Below are 21,122 nucleotides of genomic sequence, written 5' to 3'. Positions count from 1 at the left end.
TACTTCCTCCTGACATATAATTAAATACATATATATGTACATGTAACTAGGTGTATTTGCTTAATTCCTTATCATCATCATCCTCGCGAGCTCCACGAGGGCAAGGGGATCATGTCTTTTCTGGGATTCCCAGAACCCAGCACACAAGTCTGGCATTCAGCAGACTGCCAGTAAATTTTGCTGAATGGATAAAAGTATGTACTTACATAGAAATCACATGTGTAGATATGTATATACCTATATTATAAATGTGTCCACATATCCACATGAAAAAAATCCCCAGAATAACCTGGTAAAAAAGATGATTAAATTGTTCTATTTTTCTCTTCTCAATAACATGGTTTTATTTCCAGATCCTTAGGGAAGGAACAAATGAGTCACACTATGGCATAGGGAGTCACGAAAGGTAAGGCTATGGAAATGGAAAATGATACTACATTACTTTAAATTCATTAATAAGTCATATGTTAGGTACAAAAATCAACTTGCCAAATCAATAATTTTTAAGAACAATTTAGTGGAAATAAGAGATTACGAAGGTAAGAAGGACAGGAAACTGTTTTAAAATCTCAAGATATAAAAAACCATAAGCATAATTCACTGCCATTCCCTTGCTTTTGGAAGAAGCCACTGGATGACACAGCAATTCCCATCTCTTATATTATCTTTCATATTTATAACACTTCCCGAAATTCCTGACTTAATGTTTGTGATAAAATACTACAAGGAAGTAAGTAGCCTTTCACATTTTGTATTTCGAATAACATCTGGAGTCCACTAAATACTGTACAAGTCTCGAGATCAGAAGACCTGGGATTTAATCTTGACTCTGCAAACCAAATTCAAAATCTGGGGCAAAGTCAAAACCTCTCTCCACTCCAAGAATTATCATGAGAAATGACACTAAGACCATATGCCTCCTTTTGCACAATCAGGAATAATTTGAGGATATGAGAAATAAAAAGAGAGAGAGAGACAGAGAGAAAGCACTTTGAGCTCTTCAAGGGGAAAAGAAAAACCTATAAATGTAAAGTATAAGCACTTTGACTTGACTTCTCACAAAAGCACTAGGCAGTCTGGGGTAAAGCCAGAGCTCTTACACAAGGATATAAGGTCTGAGACATCTCTCTTCTTTAGTAACCCAAAACACATTTTATACTAATAATCTAGAAAGCTAGAGTGGAGAAGGGCTTGGGGGACCATCTTCAAGTTGACAGAGACCACACTTTTTTTCCCAAACAATTTTTAATGATTCCACCTCTGATTTAGGAATGCTGTGAGAAAACCGTTTATGAATATGACTGTTGTATGTGAAAAATTGTAAAGAAGAAGTGTAAACTATTGTGTGTGTCAGAAAATATATATATGTTAAGTTAGCCTTTGCTGACTACCAAGGGTGATGAGATAGAGGCCTTAGGTGAAAATGTTAAGCATCAATTAGGGGCTGAGATATTAGAGGAATGTTGGGGGATTAATTGCAATACCAAGAAAAAACAAAACTCTGTCCAGGGAAGCCCCAGAATATGAAGAAGATAGGAAGGGAGGCCCCTAGATGTGGAAGAAAGGCTGCCACACCTGGTGGAAAGGGTCTGGTCCTGGATGCACTGCCTAAGCTTCTGGCTGTCAATTTATACCTCAAACCACACCAAGACAGGAGATAAAACCTCAAGCAACTGACCCATAATGGTGGCCTACTTCCACCCAGAAGTTGGCGAGCACCCCTCCTCTGCCGAGAAAAGCTGCTCAGACCTGGCCTGTCCGCTGTGGACACCAAAAAATAAGGGAGCCAAGTGACAAAAAACTCTGCAAGCCCTCCCACCCTCCTTTCCCCATGGCCCTTTCCAGGTAAACAGAGGTGCAGGGAAGGAATAAACAACCTTTGAAAGGAAACCAAAAACCCAGGCTTTGGTTCTGACTCCTTAATCATCAGCGGGGCAAAAACCTCCTATTACCATGGAAGTAAGGAATCATAATTAGGGATTTTGAAATTCAAACCCTCTGTAGGCAAAGACTACGCGATGTTTATGTCTGCCCCTAGCACAGAGCAAGTGCTCAATAAATGCTTATTAAATAAGTGAAAGAAAAAGAACATAATCTGGTCTAATAAACGACAAGAAGAAGCGCTGAAGGGGAAAAGATTTTCAAGAAGGAAACGTTCTGACCGAGAGTTGCTTAGAAAACAAGAACCAGCTCTCATTTCCTGCATGCTTACTATGTGGCAGGCACACTGCTAAGTGCTCTAAATCTCTTCTTAATCCTCAGAACAACAGAATGTCCTTAAATTTTATTGTTACTCGCATTTCATAGATGAGGAAACAGAATCAAAAGATGTCACTCTCTTCCCCCAAGGCCACCACGCCATCAAGTAGCAGAACTAAGATGTGGACCTAGGTCTGAATCATTTTAAAACCAGTCCTCTTAACCATGTTACTACCAGCTTCCTCCTTCATCACTGCCAACTTTCCAAACAAGCAACAGACCCCAGGGCAGTTGTCCAGATTTACTGTGCCCTAGGAACGGCTTGCATCTCTAGCAAAATTTACAGATGAAGCACTAAGCCAGACAAGGGCGAGATGACTCACCTAAGTCCCCATGACATTTTAAAGCTAAATCTCAGATGGAAACCTAGGCTACTGGCCTCTGCTTTCATCACATAACAAAGGTTCTGGTATTCAGAGCGGCAGGAAGAACCTGACTGAGGACAGCAAACAAGCACATTAGCAGACTCTTGGCTCTTCTCATTTAACATTTCTGTTATAACCCCAACCCGTTATGCTGACCTTCTGCCATCCCAGACTCAGAGCATATGGCTCTCCCTTCCCAGAAGTGCTATACACTGTGAAAAAGATAGCTCATCAAAGCCCTTTTATTGAGCATACCAAAGTAGGGAGACAATTTACAAGTCGCTCTCTAAAGCCCCTAGCTGGTGAGCTAACAGAAACTCTTTAAACAGCTCTAATGTTCCCATGAAGAGCAAAAACATACACTGCAGCAAAACTGAAAGAAACAAGCACACAGGCGCATGCATGCGTGCACACACATACAGACTCGCACACACACTCTCTCATTGCTTTTACTTTTACTTTGAGCAGGGAAAAGTCATGACGCTTCAGGACTGAAGGGCAAGCTGAGGGCGGCTGTGGCTCAGGATACTGACGGCTAGACGTTTACTTCAAGAAACTGAAAGCAGCGAGGAAAGAAAGGACAAAACCCTTTCTCCGCTTACCATGAATTCCTCCAAAGGCTGTGCCCTGGCGCCTTCCTATGTTTGGATGCCAAGCACCTAGCACAGTGACCTCTGCAATGGCTGCCATCCTTTCTAAGGGCACCTCCTCAGAGAAGCCTTCACAGCTCCAAGTAGCAGAGAACAGAGTTCACCGAGGCTCCCACCTCAACCATATCAGCAACAATTCTTAGCAGAGCACATTTTGATTTACCTGATCACTACCCAACCTCTCCCTAGGACTATATGCTTCTTAACAGCCAGGCCTGTCTCATGCCTCTTTGCATTCCCAAGAGCCAATATAGCCCCATAACATAGTCAGTCCTCAGTAAATGTGGGCTGACCCCAAGGCTGCAGGACTCTGCCTTGAGCCTTGTCCCATTCATGTTGTATCAATGCTAAAAACACAGCCAAATCTGTCGATTATAATAAGCTGGAAGGGAAAGCTACTACTATAAATGATAGTGCTGACAGTCACAATGATTTCTATAAGCTGTCTCCCAAAGTTGAAACCCATAAAAAATTTGTATTTGATGGAAAGAAGAGATAGGTTCTGGATTAAGTTTCAAAATGCAGCTACAAAACATAAAGAGAAAATTCAAAAGAGTGCTTTTTTAAAACTACTTTTCACAAAATAGTTGCATAAAGTGCCGGCCCTGTGGCTTAGCGGTTAAATGAGAGTGCTCCGCTACTGGCAGCCCGGGTTCGGATCCCGGGCGCGCACCGACGCACCGCTTGTCCAGCCACGCTGAGGGCGGTGTCCCACGTACAGCAACTAGCAGGATGTGCAACTAGGACATACAACTATCTACTGGGGCTTTGGTGAGAAAAAGGGAAATAAAAAAGGAGGAAGATTGGCAATAGATGTTAGCTCAGGGCCAGTCTTCCTCAGCAAAAGAAGAAGAGGATTGGCATAGATATTAGCTCAGGGCTGATCTTCCTCACACACACACACAAAAAAAGTGAATTTAAAAAAAAAAGAAAAGAAATTCATTTAAAAAATAGTTGCATAAAAAAATAGCTGCACAGCAACAATATTTGGGGAGACTTAGCCTAAAATCAATCTATATGGAGGACAATAAAAAGGATAAAAATAATAAATTAATTAATTAAAATGGAAGTTTTATTTGGCTACAAGCTTAGTAAGGGCCAACAATGAGAGGCTGTTCTTCCTGTTGCTGCTGCTGCTCCTCATAATAACAGTAATAGGACTCACAGGAGTAGTATATAGCACTAATAATGATTAAAACAGAAGCCGCTATGTATTGTATGCTTGCTATTTGCCAAATATTGTGCTAAGTGACTACAAACAATATCTCAGTTCCTCACAACTCTATGACGTAGGAATCTCCATCCCCATTTAACAAAGAAGCACACTGAGTCGCAGAGTAGTTAAGTGACTTGCCCAGGGTCACGCAACTGCTAAGCCACAGTTATAGCAACGAAATTCAAAACCAGCTCTATTGGATTCCATGGGTTCAACTCTTAACTGCTAACACGATCTGAGACCTGATAAGAGAGAACGATGAAAAACGACAGCCCCACTATTATCTGCATCTATCAGGGGACATCTAGAATGCTGCGTATAATTCTGGGTGCCCATTTAGAGAAAGAGACTTTTTGTTTTCACTCATGTTATTCAGAGGAATGTAACCCGGGTTGCCCTGGATTGGAAACCTAGTTATCCAAGGTGCAGCTGAAGGAATGAGGATGCTTATCTAGAAAGAGAAAGACAAAGGGACACATGCTACAAATGTCTTCAGGTATCTGAGAAGTTTCCATGTACAAGACAGAGAGAAGAGGCGTTCTGTGTTTTCACCAACTTCGGAATGAGGACCAGTGGGTTGAAGCTCCACGGGGGAATATTTTAGTTGGCCATAGGAATCTTCAAACAGTGAGAACATCTGATAACACAACACATTGCCCCAGGTGTTAGAGAGTTCTTGCCCCCTAGGAAGTTTTTAGCTAAAGACTACAGGAACACAACTGTCAGGGATATCAAAGAAGGGATTCCTCCAGGCATAGAGGCTGGAGATTTCCATTTCCCACCTTTAAGATCCACTCATCCTCCAAACTAAGAGAGGAGGCCATGATACATTTGGGTGTCTTGCTCTATTTGCTCAGGAAGAGTCAACAGTTGTAACACGAGGCTCTGAAGGAAATTTTATTGTGAAGTAGAAACAAACAGTGTTTTTACGATCTTCCAAATAGCAATTGGAATTAGCATTCACTCTTTTCAAGCAAGAAGCATGTGTTTGGATAATGTGTTTGGAAATACAGTTACAGGATCTAAATATCTGAGCCATATACATTCACGCTTATTTCTATTTCTCAACTGTTTTTTGTTGTTGCTGTTGCTGGATGATCAAGCTTGCTCCAGAACCACAAAGAAAAGTGTCAATGGATAAACATTAGCTCTTCCTCCAGGAAAATCTCCATCTTCCATCAGGGAAAAGAAGATAAAATTCTTTTCCTAAACATAGTCCCAGGAGGCTGATATTTTGATCGCCCTGCTTTCCCTTGACACTTTACTAAGTACAATTTGCAACTATATTAATCTATTATCAAGTTTAAGTCAACTTCATTAACACTTTCATGCCTTTTTCATTTTGAATACTAGGTTACTTCTGCATCAAACTGATTTATTCATGTCCCTAAAATGTCCTCATTAAAAATACATGAATGAAGGCCTTATAGCAGGTAATAATTATCAATCAGCTCCTCCTCCTAGCACATACTAGGTACTCAGTGAATACCTGTTGAATTGATGAGGCTGCTGATGGGGCAGTTGATGGATGCAGCAGTCTCAACTAAGAAGGACAATGTGACATTAATCGGTTTTTGCCAGGCTTACACAAGGGCAGTCTCATGCCAAAAGGCAGAGGAGGATCAGGAGACAGGCTAAGCAGGAGTCTACCATTTTTGCTACACACTGTTCTACATTATGTTGCACACACTACCATTTTGTAGCACATGCAGTGGTAGAAGGCCAGAGGAAGGGTTATTAGGAAGAGGAGCGATCAAGTGTGGAGTGTAGAGGATGGACAAAAGTAATGCAAGTCTGTCTTGACATGAGTGCAGCCATATTTGGCCGCTCCATTGACCTACAGCCACCAGCACACAAAGAAATATAAAGCTGCTTTCTGTGTGGTGGGAACTGGCCTTTCTCCCACGGAGATAGTTGCAATTTGTAACATTTCAAGGTTCTTTGGGCGTCGCAGCCTGGGGCAGACTGGCCATCTGTGCTGGGCTGCGACCATAACCAGGTAAAACAATGCACGTACACAACTGCTGGCCTGGGATGATAGCCAGAAGGCTCAGTGCACGTATGCCACTGATAACCATTTGTGCATGGGAACATTGAATGCTTGCTCTGTAAACTCTCTGTTTACTCTGAAAACTACCGATGGTATATAAACTGCTAGAGACTGAGACCTGGTGCGAGTCTCACCTGTGGAGGGGATGCCCGGCTCAGGACTTCTGATGATCGGATTCTCACCCAGCGGTGTCAATTGAAGGGACTGTCCCCAGCAGTGGGGCATGGATGTTGTGAGTAACTGATCTGATGTGTTCCCTTTTCGGTCAACCTGGTGTTTCTCTTTCCGGTTGATTTGTGTCATTTCCCTTCAGTCAATGTGGATGTTTTCCCTTTCCAGTCAATCTGATGTTTTTCCCTCTCATTATATGATCTATTCGAATCTGCTGCTATCTTCAGTTGATATGGATGTTTTCCCTTTCCAGTCGAGCTGATGTTTTTCCCTGTTAATATTTGACCTATTCGGATCTGTTCGTGGACTATCGCCTTTACTATCCTCTATATAATAAAATATACCTTCAGTCCATTTGTTTGGAGCGGAAAGTTTCTTTTACATCTCCGATCGAATCCCCCGAACCTCTCATAACAAAGTCCAAGTCCCAAGTCTAATCATCCAATGGCAAAGAAGTGTAGGAGCAGGATTGATAAGCTCAGCACCTATCAGCATGCTGATCTCAGGTCAGAGGGTTGACATGTGCCGTGTGCAATGGGCAAGGGCTCAGAGGGGTGGCCTTAAAAAAAAAGCAGAGTGCAAACTCTGCAAACCACAGAGGGCAGACAAAGAGGGCTTATAACCTCTCTGGTCAATGCTATACCAAGTCAAAGCTGCCTTGTGAAACAACACATTTCCCAAAATGTCTAGAGTTACACAATCTAATTATACAATCAAATTCCACAACGACAAAAACAAAACAAACAGAATCTCTGGCTAAAAGAATCTGGCAAGAAGGCAGGGATTCATTCAGAGGAGGAATACTTTCTGGAAAACTTTATTCCCACTGGACCTTAAAGATCCACAAAGCACAAGCAAGTTTTTCATTGTAACGATGACTATGTGATATGCCAACAAAGGGTAAACATAAGAAGAATATCAAGCACTCACTATTTATAAATACCTCTTTCCCTCTGCATCCAAAGGCCAACATTCCTCATTAACTCTGCTCAATAGAAGCATATAATATCCCGATTAGGTAGCCGAAACATAGTTTAAACAAAAATAGTACAAAACAGCAAAAGTACTTTTGAGGTATAAAATATTTTCACATACAACATTATCAAATTTAATTTCACAACAATTTCATGAGCTAGGTATAATTATTTCCAGTTTGTAGAGAAGGAAACTTAAGATATATTCTAAGTTTAGAGGGATTCCCTTAATATTAAGTGGCAGAGCTATAATCCAAGTTACTTTGACTAATTCCAAGACTGGAGTTCTTTCCCTTAGGAAAAAAGCTGCCCAAATGAAACTGTGTCCCTCTAAGTTAGAGTGGGAAAGATATTATAGATTACTCATCCTTTCACATCATCACACCATCCTCTACCCATGGCACCTGAGTAGTAAGAGTGAATGAGTATGCAGGTGTGGGAAATTGGGATGCAGCACTACATGCTGCCACAGGTTAATATGGGTCTTGGGGTTAGGTAACTGAAAAGGAAAAAAATCCACAAATCACCTCTTTTTTTTTTTTTGATTATTTGGTTAAAAAAAAATAGTAGCAGCAATGGCCACACTCTGTCTTGTGTCTGTGTGGAAGAGGGTGATGTCTTAAGCAGCTCTAGAAAACACACAGACAAACACAAACACACACACATGTGTGCATGCATGCATGCATGCTCCCCATAACCTCCTACCAGCTACGACCAAACTGACCCTCACTTCATACGGTCAAATACCTCAACCTCTCTCAGGACTGTGTGTACCAAGCACACAAGGTGTTTCCACCACCTGCTTTTGCCATAAATGACTGCCGAATAAAATAAACACTAATGATTAACTTTTGCTCCCTGGAAGTCACTGAATAAGAAAAAGATATTCCCTAAATAGTCTTTGCGTACAGAGCGTTGACTTTTTCTAAGCTCTCCAAAGATGCTTTAAAATGATTTGCTTTAAAAAGCAAAAAGCTTTAAAAAGACTAATAAATTAGTCTTGGAGCACACATATATATATAACACTGAAGAGGTCAGTTCTTGGGTTGAAATGTTTACTAATCACACGGATATTTTGGTTCAAAACTTTCCCTGAAAATGTCTGCTTCTATCTATCTTTTGCTTTTGAAACACCTGGAGTATGAACAATGATCAAACTCCCTCAATTCTATGCATCTAGAATCGGCTTTATAGGACCAACTATTATGTACCAGGTTTTTTGCCAGGCACTGGAGACAAACAGGTCATTACAGAAAGAAAGCAAATCAATTAAGACCTCAAAGAAATAGGAGTTTTAACCAGACCAGATGAGAACTATCGTAACTGTCAGGAACTACAGGGCTCAAATCCCAAAGAGAAAGCAAACTCAGAGAGGTGAACTTGTTTTCCCTAGATGCCTGTTAATCAAATGGCAGCAGCTATAAGGCTGAGAAGCTGAATAGAACTTTCAGTAGACTCGTGGGCTAAGGAAATAAAAAATTCGAGTTCAGGGCCTTTCAAGGAAGAAGAGTCATGGTAAAACCCCCAGACATTTGGTTGGCACCCTGAAGAACTACACCTAGACTAGTCCTCACAGGGACTGAAGCTCAGATTCAAATCATCTCAATTCCTGATTGAAATAAGCTATCTGAAACAGAAGTTTCCAGAAGCAAAGGTAAATCCTCTCTAGGGAAATATCTTACTATCCAGATCTCAAATAATCTCTATAGTTTTTCACATACAATGTCTGGTACTCAATCAAAAATAACCAGGCATGTGAGAAAACAAGATGTAACCAAAAATTAAGAACAACAACACACAACAGCAGCTGATCAACAGGGTAGCTGGATATTAGAGTTATCAGATGCAGACTTTAAAATATGACGACTAAAAATCCACAGTGAGATAGTACTACACACTGACCAGAACAGCTTAAATTAAAAATACTGACAATTCCAAGTGTTGACTAGGAGAATAGTTTTTGTTCTTTTTCTTTGGTTAAAAGAAATACAGTAAATACAGTAAACTGTTAACATATGTTAAATCTAAATGGTAGGTACATACATATCTGTTATACTATTTTCTGTACTTTTCTGAATTTTTGTAATGTTCCATAATTAAATGTGTAAAGAAGAAGAAAAAAGTACAGCTAAACAGAGACTAGCAAGGGCTTAATTATTTCAGCCTTCAGAAGTCATGTTCAAGAGTTTGTACCTTAATTTTATTTATTTATTTATTTATTGCTGAGGAAGATTCGCCCTGAGCTAACATCCACTGCCAATCCTCCTCTTTTTGTATGTGATCCACTGCCACAGCATGGCCACTAACAGACGAGTGTAGGTCCACACCCGGGAACTGAATCTGGGCTGTGGATGTGGACCGCAGCGAACTTAACCAGTAGGCCTCCAGGGCTGGCCCTGTACTTTATGCTTTAGATGACAAGAAGCCACTGACAGATTTTTTTTTTTTTTTTGTGAGGCGATCAGCCCTGTGCTAACATCTGCCAATCCTCCTCTTTTTTTTTTTTTTTTTTTTTGCTGAGGAAGACTGGCCCTGGGCTAACATCTGTGCCCATCTTCCTCCACTTTATATGGGACGCCACCACAGCATGGCTTGCCAAGCAGTGTGTCAGTGCACACCCAGGATCCAAACCGGTGAACCCCAGGCCGCCACAGCAGAATACGCGCACTTAACTGCTTGCGCCATCAAGCGGCCCCAGTCACTGACAGATTTTATTTTATTTATTTATTTTTATTTTTATTATTTTTCCCCCAAAGCCCCAGTAGATAGTTCTATGTCATAGCTGGACATCCTTCTAGTCGCTGTATATGGGATGCAGCCTCAGCATGGCCAGAGAAGCGGTGCGTTGGTGCACGCCCAGGATCCAAACCCGGGCCACCAGCAGTGGAGTGTGCGCACTTAACCGCTAAGCCACGGGGCCGGCCCCACTGACAGATTTTAAACAGTGGAGTGACAGTATTTGATTTGCTCTCTATAAAGATCATTCTAGGGGCTGGCCCCATGGCGTAGCGGTTAAGTGCGCGTGCTCTGCTGCTGGCAGCCCGGGTTCGGATCCTGGGCACACACCGAAGCACCGCTTGTCAGGCCATGCTGTGGTGGCATCCCATATAAAGTGGAGGAAGATCGGCACGGATGTTAGCTCAGGGCCAGTCTTCCTCAGCAAAAAGAGGAGGATCAGCATGGATGTTAGCTCCGGGCTGATCTTCCTCACAAAAAAAAAAAAAAAAGTTCATTCTAGCTGCAATAAGCCAAGAGAGTGAAGGCAGGGGACCCAACTGGGAGGCTGATGCAGTCAACCAGATGAGAGATGAAGGAAATGAGGGAAAGTTGTAAAGATCTGAAAGATGGAGTCTGAGTTTTCTAGGGAGTTGGGGTTTAGTTCTCAAAACTGTTGAATTTTACCCGAGTCAAATCAGGAAGCAAATGAGGCCACTGTGACAAAGAGAAATCTAAAATGAGAACAATTTATAGAGCAAGGACAATATCCAAGATAGAGCCAGGGACTGGTGAAAACAAGAAAAATGTGAATTTTTCTGTAAATTCTTATAAGAAACACAAGCAGTTATAAAACTGAACGCTAATAAGCACTCAGATCAACAACAGATGGTCAGATAGATACATTCGCAACTTGCCAGAATTCTGAAGCCTTGTGCACCCCCTTCCAAACATGCAGATGCTTTGATCTGAGGGGAAGAAAATTCTATTTCTGATTCTGACAGCAAGCACTAAGTCACATCTTGCCAGTAGAGAACAGTGTCTCCCAACCACAAACCCACCGAGGATTTCACAACCTTATTCTCATTCTGGAGAGATAGGCTGTCTTTGACCACTACTTCCACCAGCCCTGCCAGAAAATACAAGGAAAATAAGTGAGGAGGGACAGTTTCTGCACAACTCAGCTTTTTCATCTGCACCCAAGAAAGTAGATGTATGTCTCTAGATTATTCATGAGCAGCCCACGTGTTATTCTGTAAAGAAAAATCATGCATATCAAACAAATTTATCCCTACATTCTGAAAAATGGCCTGAGGCAAAGAGGCTGACAATTTCTTCAATTACTCTGAGCTGTTTAACTCTCCACTGACAAGAGATTGAAGAATTAATTTTCTATATTATTACCCTTTGTGCCTTTTCAAAAGGTTAAGGTTTAATATTAAGCATATCAAGTTCCTAGACTAGCTGGTTTTGGTATAAATACACATTCTTGGATCTGACTTATGAATGTCTAGTTTGCTAGAGATAGGATTTTTACATGGTATTTTTCCCCTAATCCGTTCACACAACAAAAAATATTCAGAGACGTTCTTTTTAAAGGAAATCCTTTCCACACACACACACCCATGTAGTGTCTCAATTTTTGTATATTCTGTTGAGACAGCTTGGTTTTGGAAGCAAAGTAGTATACTAGTTGCATTCAACATTCTTCCCATACCAGAACAGGTAAAATTTAGACAAACATGGTTGTCTTAGATTCCTAAGGTATATGATGCACTGAACTGACATACTACAGAATTCAGGAAATAATCACTAAAGGACTCAACTTCCTGACTCAACATTCTCTCTGAGAGTACCCCTTCTCGTTTTCTCCAAATAATGCTCCTGAATCAAAATTTCAACCTATCAAAACTCAGGCAACCAGCTGCAAGATCAATAACATCTAGCAGATCTCACTAATTATTAACAAAACATCAATTAATTTTACATAGTTACTTATATATCTCACTTTGATCAAATTTATGAGACTCAACATAATTTCTAAAGTTATAGGCAGATTCCCTCAAATAATTATCACCATCACAATCCAGCAGCACATAAACTGCTCATAGACACTTTTACACAACGCTTTAAGTTGAAATAAGAGATGTGTTTAATATCCCTTTGAGGAAATTTCAAGATTAATTTCAAGAGTATATAAATATCCCTCAGAAACACATGAAATTCTTGCCACAGACCGCCCAGGGGATAGCCTTTTCACGATACGTACTCTGAGAACGATACTTACTGGGTTAAGCGTCTCTTCAACAGAATGGTGAACGGTCCACCAGTCTGAGGTCCACTCCCACGCATTCCCTACTATATTGTATAAGCCATAACCATTGGGAGGAAAGGCGTCAACCTAAAAATAAAAAAACGAAAAATGCTGTCAAACTACTCACCTTGTTTAGAAAACCTCTTAGGTGCAGAATTGCACTAAGAGCTATAACTTCAAAGTATGAATATTTATTTTCATTCCAACAGTCAAATATAATTTGGCCAATGTAAAATCAAAGAGAGAGACATTTTTTGGCTTTGAGCTCTCAAAGGAAGTTCAGAAACCTAAGGAGAGTTTATGTTACATGTAGGAAAGCCAGTGAAATTATTCCTAACAGAGAGACTAATATTGACCATAAATCAAATCTGTGGGGGTAGATGATATTTAGACCTTCAAAAGCATAACAGGAACATCCTATTAGACCCAATATGAGTCTTGTCATCAGAGCTGAGCTATGCTGGCCACACAATGTCCCTTAGCCCTGAGAGACTCCAAGCCAATTCTGTCCTCTCCACCAGCCCCCTCCAACTCACCATCTTATCTGTAAGTCTCAGTCGTTACCATCAAAACACTGAGGGGACTTGTTTTTATAAAGAAATGTGAATTCATTATCAAGCATATTTGTAACAGAGGGTTTGCAGTCTCTGGAATCTGGAAGTATGAGGCAAACTGTACAGGTGCTTCAGCAAGCAATTATATCACATTCCAAAGGCAGGTCAGACAGTCTGCCACATAATATCGTCACAGACACAGAACCAAAGTGTAAAGCTTTTATAAGAAAGAAGATGGGGAAGGGAGCAAGAGAAAAAACTTTAACTGAACAATAGTAAATGCAGGACAGTTTTGCTATTTTAGTGACAAATTTTTTTCCAACATTTTTAATGGAAATCCTCAAACACAAAGAAAAATTTCATTTTGTAAATGAAAAAAAATTGTTATACTTGGGATTTTTAAAAATCTTTTTGTAAATTCATATTTTTCCCATACCAATGAAGTAGGACTTAAGGAATGAATAAACTAAAACTCATTTCTATCTGGCTTCAGAAGGTTTCAGGTCTACACATGAATATGGAAGCATCTGAAAGCTGGGCAATTCAGAGCACTTCAATCAAAGTTACAAAGCTACTCTGAAAAGAACTTAATCTGGATGAGGTAGAAAGCTGAAAAATTTTACCACTCTGCTTCCACACTCAGCATTCATTATGGAAACAGCAGGACTTACTCATTCGTTCACTCAGTAATTCCATGCATGCTGACTAAAGACAGGAAGGAGCTCAACGACAGAAGATGTCAAAGAGCTTAATGAGGGAGAAAAGAATATGCCAAAACCAAAAATCCAGTTCTAAAAGGCAGAGTGGGATGAGTAGGATAGAGAGTGAAAGAAAATGCCACAGAAATTCCCAAGAGGGAGAGATTTCTGGCTGGAGTTGTATCTTCCTCTACAAAAGTAGAGGTATCTCTTTGGAATCAAGGTCAGAGTTCAAAGGTTAGAGGGACAGTAAAGGAGGAGAGGCCACAGGCATAAACTGTTCTTTCAAGAATCTGGAGATGATCAGAAAGAGCAAGGTGGGATAACAGGTGGAAGGAGTAGGAAAGGAAAGAAGAAATTTATTTGCTTGAGGGAGAGAAGAGCAGGAGCCAAGGGTGCAAGAGCAATTAAAAGATGAAACAAACATTCTGGAGGAAGGAATCATTTCTCAGGCTTATAGAATGCACAAGCAGAGGGGGCTCTCAAGTCAGCGTGCCTGAAGTCCTTCTTATGTGCCAACACTTAGCAGCTGTTGGACACGCAATTTAACCTATCTGATGCTGTTAAACCATAAGATGAGGAAATAACAGTATCTATTCAAAGGTTTGGGGTTTTTTTTCCCTTTTAAATAATTTGATGTTTAACTGAGGTAAAATCACCCCCAAAATTACCATATGTGAGTATGCCACTAAGGAGAATAAAAATCTTATCTGCTCATTGTTAAATTAATCACACTAACCAAAGCTTCCTCCAGGAACCTCAAAAGAAGAAAAATGCACAATATACCTCAAAAGAAGAAAAAAGCACAAAATACTTCAAACACGCTTATTTTCAGTGAATGAGCTGATATGCATTAAAACCAAAACACACTAATAACTGTGTAACAGCAGCCTACAAAATATAAATCCAGTTCTTTAGGTTCACTGTGGTCAGAATAGTTTGCTCAATTTAAAACCAAATCGAAAATAATTAAATACATAAAATAGCAGGTGAGGGAGCTATTTCATTGTAGTCCATCCCATCATCACAGTTAAATTCCTGCTCTCAACTGATCAGCGCATGTGGACACAACAGGGCAGCTGAGGTGGACTTGAGATAATTCTCTGTCCCAATTTAAACAGTCCCAATTTAAAGATACAGATCTAGTTAAGTCTCATTCAAACACAAGTGGAAGTTGCTTCTTTCTCCTTGGGTCCTGTTTCTCAAATTGGTTCTTTGAGTGTTCCTGGTAACCGTTCCAATTTTGTCTTAGGAACTTCCATGGCAACTTCTTCAGGAAAGTTCTGGTAAATATATTGCAAGTAGACATCTGCTAAACTCCAAGTTATATGTTCCAACTCTAAACATCTGTAAAGTGTCCTTATTTCATACAGAATTTTGTTTTCTGACAAGGTGCACTGACTTGAGAATAAATAACGACTTTCCTTGGAAGTTTATGTGCTTAAATAGTGATAAGAAACTATGTGGCAGAAATGCTGTAAAATATTTATAACTATATAGTCTTATACAATATAGCCTTCTCATGGCTCTTTACTAAAACTGACAGGTGCTTATAAAATGTGTCTGGTCCATCAGAAGCCCATGCCATAAGCCTCAATGCTTATTACTGCAGCGGCCCTACTTCTCACAGCCTAGCATCCATGAGGGGGATCCAGGCTGCTGAGGCCCTTCTCACACTAGTCTCTCTCATGTGGACACTGCCAAAGAAGGTATGAGCCCAACACTCCAGTGCCATCCATGTTCAGGGTTAGTGTATTGCAGTGTGTAACATTTCGACGGCTACTGTCCTGCTGTCCGCATCAATCTACATCTTTCCTAGGATCTCACGAGCATCCTCCTCATCAGACACCTTAACTGATATATTCTGTGCATCTTGCAGCACCAGTTCTGCTGATCAAAAGTGGCCCATGAGGTACTGGCTGGGCTTCTAACCCATATAAAGTTTGAGTTTAATCCCTAACACCTCTAATCGCTTGTTTTACTGAATAAAACTGTGTGTGTGCCTGTGAACTGCTATCCTGAAGGAGACTTTGGAGGAACCAACTACGAGATAGTGTGATTAGTCTTTTGCCTCTACTGAATAATGCATTCTTTTCCCATTGATTTGTGTCGGTTCCTTTGTCATATACCTAACTCATACATATGGAATTCTATATACACACACATATGCACTCATATACCTATTTAAGGGCTACATATTCTCACGCAATTTATTTTTTACATTAATTCTGCCAAAAGTAAAACTATAATGCTTTAACTACTATAGCTCAAAATATTTTTAAATTTCTGATAGGTCAGTCTCCTCACTTTTCATCTTTTCTAAAAATGTCTTGGTCTTTCTCTCTCACTTGTTTATCGTTTCAGTTGAAATTCTGGAAACGTTTGGTCATGTTCCAAATAATGTATCTATGTTAGCATTTATAAGTAAATTTTAGAAGAATTATTATTGTGTGAAATAAAAATACAAATATTAAAAAAATGACAACTGTTTGAAAGATTGTTGAAAGAAAATTATTCTCTGTCACAACCAACTCAGAAAGGTGCTATTTCCCCACCACAAGATTTCTTTCCTCACTGTGTTAAGAGAAAATGAAATGTTTTTAACACTGCTTCAGTAGTGTATGATTTTGCTGGCAAAAGAGCAGTGAGAAAGGAGCTCTTGTACACTTGTGGAGGGAGACATGCCGCACGCATTCTGGAAAACAGTTTGGCCACATATCTAAAACCTTTACCAAGAACGTTTTCTAGTCTTTGACGCATTAATTTCACAGCTGGGAATCTGTGAGAAAAAATCAACAAGGTATAATTTAATATTTATGTACAAGATATTCATTGTTGTACTGTATAGCAAAAAAATAGATATAACTTAAATTTGTAACAACAAGAAGTAAATAAATTAGGGTTCATTCAAAGGACAAGTTATCCACCTGCTAAAAGACAATGTATTTGTGAAGAAGTGTTAATGACAGACAAAATGTTCCTGATATTAAACAGGGGAAAATAGTAGGATTTTAAATATTGTATTCAATATGACCCAAAAGCAATATGTAAAAAATATATAGGTACATATACACCAGAAACACATACGCTGACATATATGGTACTTAAAAGCATAGGCTTTGGAAACAAACCAACCTGGTTCAAATCCCAGCTGTGCTGCTTTCCAGCTATGTAACCTTGGGCAAGTTAATTAACCTCTCTGTGCCTCAGAATGCTCACCTGGAAAATGGGGAGAATAGTACCTACCTTACAGAGTTGAATCAACATTAAAGGAGATAATTCATGCAAATGGCTTAGCACCACGCCTCGCACACTGTGAGCACTCACTAACTACTAGCCATTATTGGCATCAAAACGAACAGGAGGAAATACACCAAAATGTTAACAGGGGTTATCTCTGGATAGTAGAATTCCAGGTCTTTTTAATTTTCTCTTTTATACTCTTCTTGTTTTTCCAAAGTTTCTATAATAAGTATTAATGGAATCAGAAAGAAAAATGTGTTATAAAAAAGAACACTTGATTAATTATCAGTATTTGCCACGTGCGGTAGTGGATGAATGCAAGAGGGCGACAACACTGGTCAGAGAGTGAGCAATGCCTTTCCCTCATTTCTACTCATTTCTCAGTCTGCTGTAGCTGCTGCCCGCCTTCAGAAGCCTCACTACTCACAGGCGCAGTTCCTTGGAAGCCGTCCTCTCCAGTGTTGGTCACAGGAAACTCGCCTTGCCAAATGTTGGCATAATGTTGGCCTTTTGGCTGCAGTTTGTTGCCCCAGGGGAAAAGTCTGTCAGAAGAGACACAGACATCAGCCTGTCAAACAGGCACAGGCTTGTGGATTAAAGTCAAGAGAAGGAATGCAATGAAAGAGAGAACATTGCTCACTTGTTCTGAGTGAGCTATGTTTTTAAATTTTTAATATACAAATAAAGTTTTTAATCAGGATTTTTTTTTAACTTCCACGTAACTAGCTCATGTCAAGTTCACAACCACCTCAGTCTCTCCTTTTCAGAAGGCCTGAAATAAATCACATAACTAAAAGGACTTAGAGAAGGCTGGGAAAGTAGACATCATTCTGGACTTATATGGTAGCATGATCAGGGACCATCACACCACAATTTTTTACACAGCCTTGGCTATTTTAAGGAACTTTTCCTAGAAGATGTGACCCAAACATGAGTTTTCCGTCTCATGGCTCTAGAAGCAGAGAAATACCACAGCTTCAGGAGACGCCTAAAATACGAAAATCCAAAAAGCAAGGCAGCCTGCCAAGAGGCTCTAAGAGGACTATGTAACACCGGGGGGGCTGAATTGCCGGAGCATGCTCTGGGCTACAGCGAGCCAACTTCACCAGACACTTGGGTTTGGGGGGCTGTGAGGAATTGGTGACCCACGCACCAGTGTCTCCTTCTAATTAACTTTGTGGAGATGAGGAGGCCCAGTAAGAAAGAGCTGTTGTTGTTTTTGCTATTGTTTTAAATCAACTTTCTAACCAAAGTTAACTAAGTTCCATAGATTTAGAAAAAGGTCAACATATTGTTAGGCAAGATGAGATATACCCGCCCCGCCTCCACCGGCCCTAAGTACCTATTTTGCAGGCCTCCTCGACAGCTGTATTCCCACTCAGCTTCCGTGGGCAACCGCTTTCCTGCCCAGGCGCAGTAGGCAACAGCATCGTTCCAGGAGACATGGAGAACGGGATGATCCGGCCTGGGGAAGAGTGAGAGCACAGTGAAGGGGGCATGCACTGGAACAGGAAATAGGAACCAGCTTCAGCAAAGCGCCACTATCACCTTCAGTTCACTCCGTGACACTGAGGTGGTCCTGGTCCCCAACTCAAGCCCCAGCCATGTCACATCTGTCACCCTCCACTATGGGTTTCTCACATCTCAGGCTCCCAAATGGGTTATAATTCCTCTTGGAACTAGACTCAAAACATTTCTTCACTTTGCAGGCAGGCCTGGACCCCCACAGAATCTCACTTGGTACCATGGATGTGGAGATGCATCCCCCATTTCCCCTTTAAGGAACAAGTGCTGCTCCAACTGCTGGGAGTGTTGTCGGCAGAAGCTTCCAGCTATCGGCTCCTTCAAGGTTTTCCACAGCTGCAGAGAGCCACCTCAGAGCCACCAATGAAGAACTACAGCAGAGGCATAAAGGCCCAGCCATTTCGGTCCACCACAGCTCAACCCTATGGGCCATATATAGCTCTGGAGCTCCCTGTGGGGTTGGCTGGGACTTGCTGGGCCTGCATTGTGGTCTTGGCATCTCCCTCTATCCAATCCTGCTTCCTCCCTGCCCCTTCCACAGGTGTGGATCCCTAATAAATATTCTGCACACCAAGCTCTATCTGAGCATCTACTTCCAACCCAACCGGTGATACTTGGCTCTAAACTTTGTGTCTTTCCACTACAGATTAGGCAGATACATTTGCCTCACTCTAGCAGACTCCAAGTAAGTCTTTATTTTTTCTAAGGGTATAGAAGAGTAGGAAAGGTTGGGGGGAAAGTTTGAGAATCAGAGGATACACACATTTACCCACCACCAGATAACTTTAATTCCCTGTTCACTGTTTTTCAGGTAGACAACACATTCCTAGTCCATTTCTTAAACATCTTTGAATTCCCCATAGTAATTACACTATGACTTTTACTGATTCTTTCAACAAATGCTTACGGAGTACCTATTATGTGCTAGTCACAGTTTTTAGCACTGATAAGAGATGTACTTTTCTCAGAAGATAGACTCAGTCAGTGGATAAAATACATTCCCCTCTGGGTTTTCCTTCTTCCCTTAGCTTTTTCTTCTACTATTAAATTCAGGAAAGAAGATATTAATTGGGAGCTAAGAGGCCCAGTCAACCCGTGGCACCCAAGAATCCTATGACTTTCTGCCTCCCAGTCTATTTCCACCACAGAGGCTGCCAACAGAGGCTTTCAAAGATTTCTGACACTTGTCAAGGGGTGTATCCCTAAAGCTGAACTTCATGTACTTCCAGCTCCCTGACAATGAGGGCAATAACCAGGAATGTTGTCAAAAGTAGAGGCTCAAAAATCCCATCTGAAAAATTGGGTTAGGAGAACAGTTTTCTCGGGCTGTTGAGACACTGAGTCCTGACCCAAACCTTTCTCCATCTCCAGGGCTTAAAGTGCTACTCCATTTTCGCTTGAGATAATTATTTCCTTGCCACCCTGGAGACTTGCTGACCGACTTGCCGCTATGTGGTTTTTTAGTCAGATGGTACCTTCAAAGTATGTCAGTCCAGGACTAGAGATAACAAGGATCCTATACCCAAGGCACGAGATTCTCCAGCGGCCAACTGGTAGGACACAACTACTTATCCATAAGACAGTCTTCTTCTAGTTAATGACTCACTCATGAGAGAGAGCAAACAGACAGGCTGCAAAGATTAAACACATGTCATGAGATTTGTAATAGGCCTGTCAAGGGAGGAACAAAAATCAGCAAGAAAGAATTCTTTGACAGGCCAAATAAGGAAGGAAAGAGGCCATTTATTATGAGCCTTCTACGAGCTAGGCACAGTGTTTGGATCTTATTTCCTGCCATTTTATTTTCCTACCAACCAATTAGAGTTTGTCATTCTCACCCTTTTACAGATGAAGATGGCCACTGAGTTCCTTTTCAACAGCAAGAGAATCTATTTTGGAATAAAACATGTTAACCAGGGAAAGAATCACCAGCCTCACCTGTGTAGAACAGTCGAGTCGGGCCCTTCTGGCTGTCTCCAGTTAGCGCCTTTAACAGGTAACCACCAGGGAGCAGCTGCAACCTCAAAAGCAACCCAGAAGAAGCTGAGGTTAGCTATGATGACTCTAGAAAAACACTGACTCAGTACATGCAGAAAAAAATCTCACGGCCTTCAACTTCCATTTGAGTTACCACAAATATCTTTACCAGAATATCAAAAATAAAGATTTATATGTAAACAAATCTTTAACAAAAAAAATTATTTCATATCATACAGCACCACGTGACTAAATAAGTATGTATTTAAATGGTATGTATCTCCAAGAATTTTTAAAAGATGAACTGCTCGCTAATCCTCTATAATCTGTAACAAGAGAAACAGGTAGTACTGCTCGTATTTAAAAGACGGGGAAACAGAGTTAACCTTACAATTAAGTGCTGGGCTAAAGG

General features: G+C 40.8%; 1 protein-coding gene across 3 annotated transcripts in view; it reads right to left on the bottom strand.

Moving 5' to 3' along the window:
- Positions 1-21,122, bottom strand: part of SUMF1 (sulfatase modifying factor 1) — a 93,987-nt gene that overhangs the window by 28,789 nt on the left and 44,076 nt on the right. For all 3 annotated transcript variants that reach the window (XM_058563449.1, XM_058563456.1, XM_058563454.1), the window contains 4 exons: positions 20,672-20,754; positions 18,552-18,674; positions 17,637-17,751; positions 12,688-12,801 (listed from right to left, as the gene is read on the bottom strand). In XM_058563449.1, the coding sequence (XP_058419432.1) occupies positions 12,688-12,801; positions 17,637-17,751; positions 18,552-18,674; positions 20,672-20,754 (435 nt within the window). The remainder of the gene's footprint in view (positions 1-12,687; positions 12,802-17,636; positions 17,752-18,551; positions 18,675-20,671; positions 20,755-21,122) is intronic.

The sequence above is a fragment of the Diceros bicornis genome, chromosome 2 (assembly GCF_020826845.1).
Source record: "Diceros bicornis minor isolate mBicDic1 chromosome 2, mDicBic1.mat.cur, whole genome shotgun sequence".
In the NCBI taxonomy this organism is placed as follows: Eukaryota; Metazoa; Chordata; class Mammalia; order Perissodactyla; family Rhinocerotidae; genus Diceros; species Diceros bicornis.
This window is presented reverse-complemented; position numbering and strand designations above follow the sequence as displayed.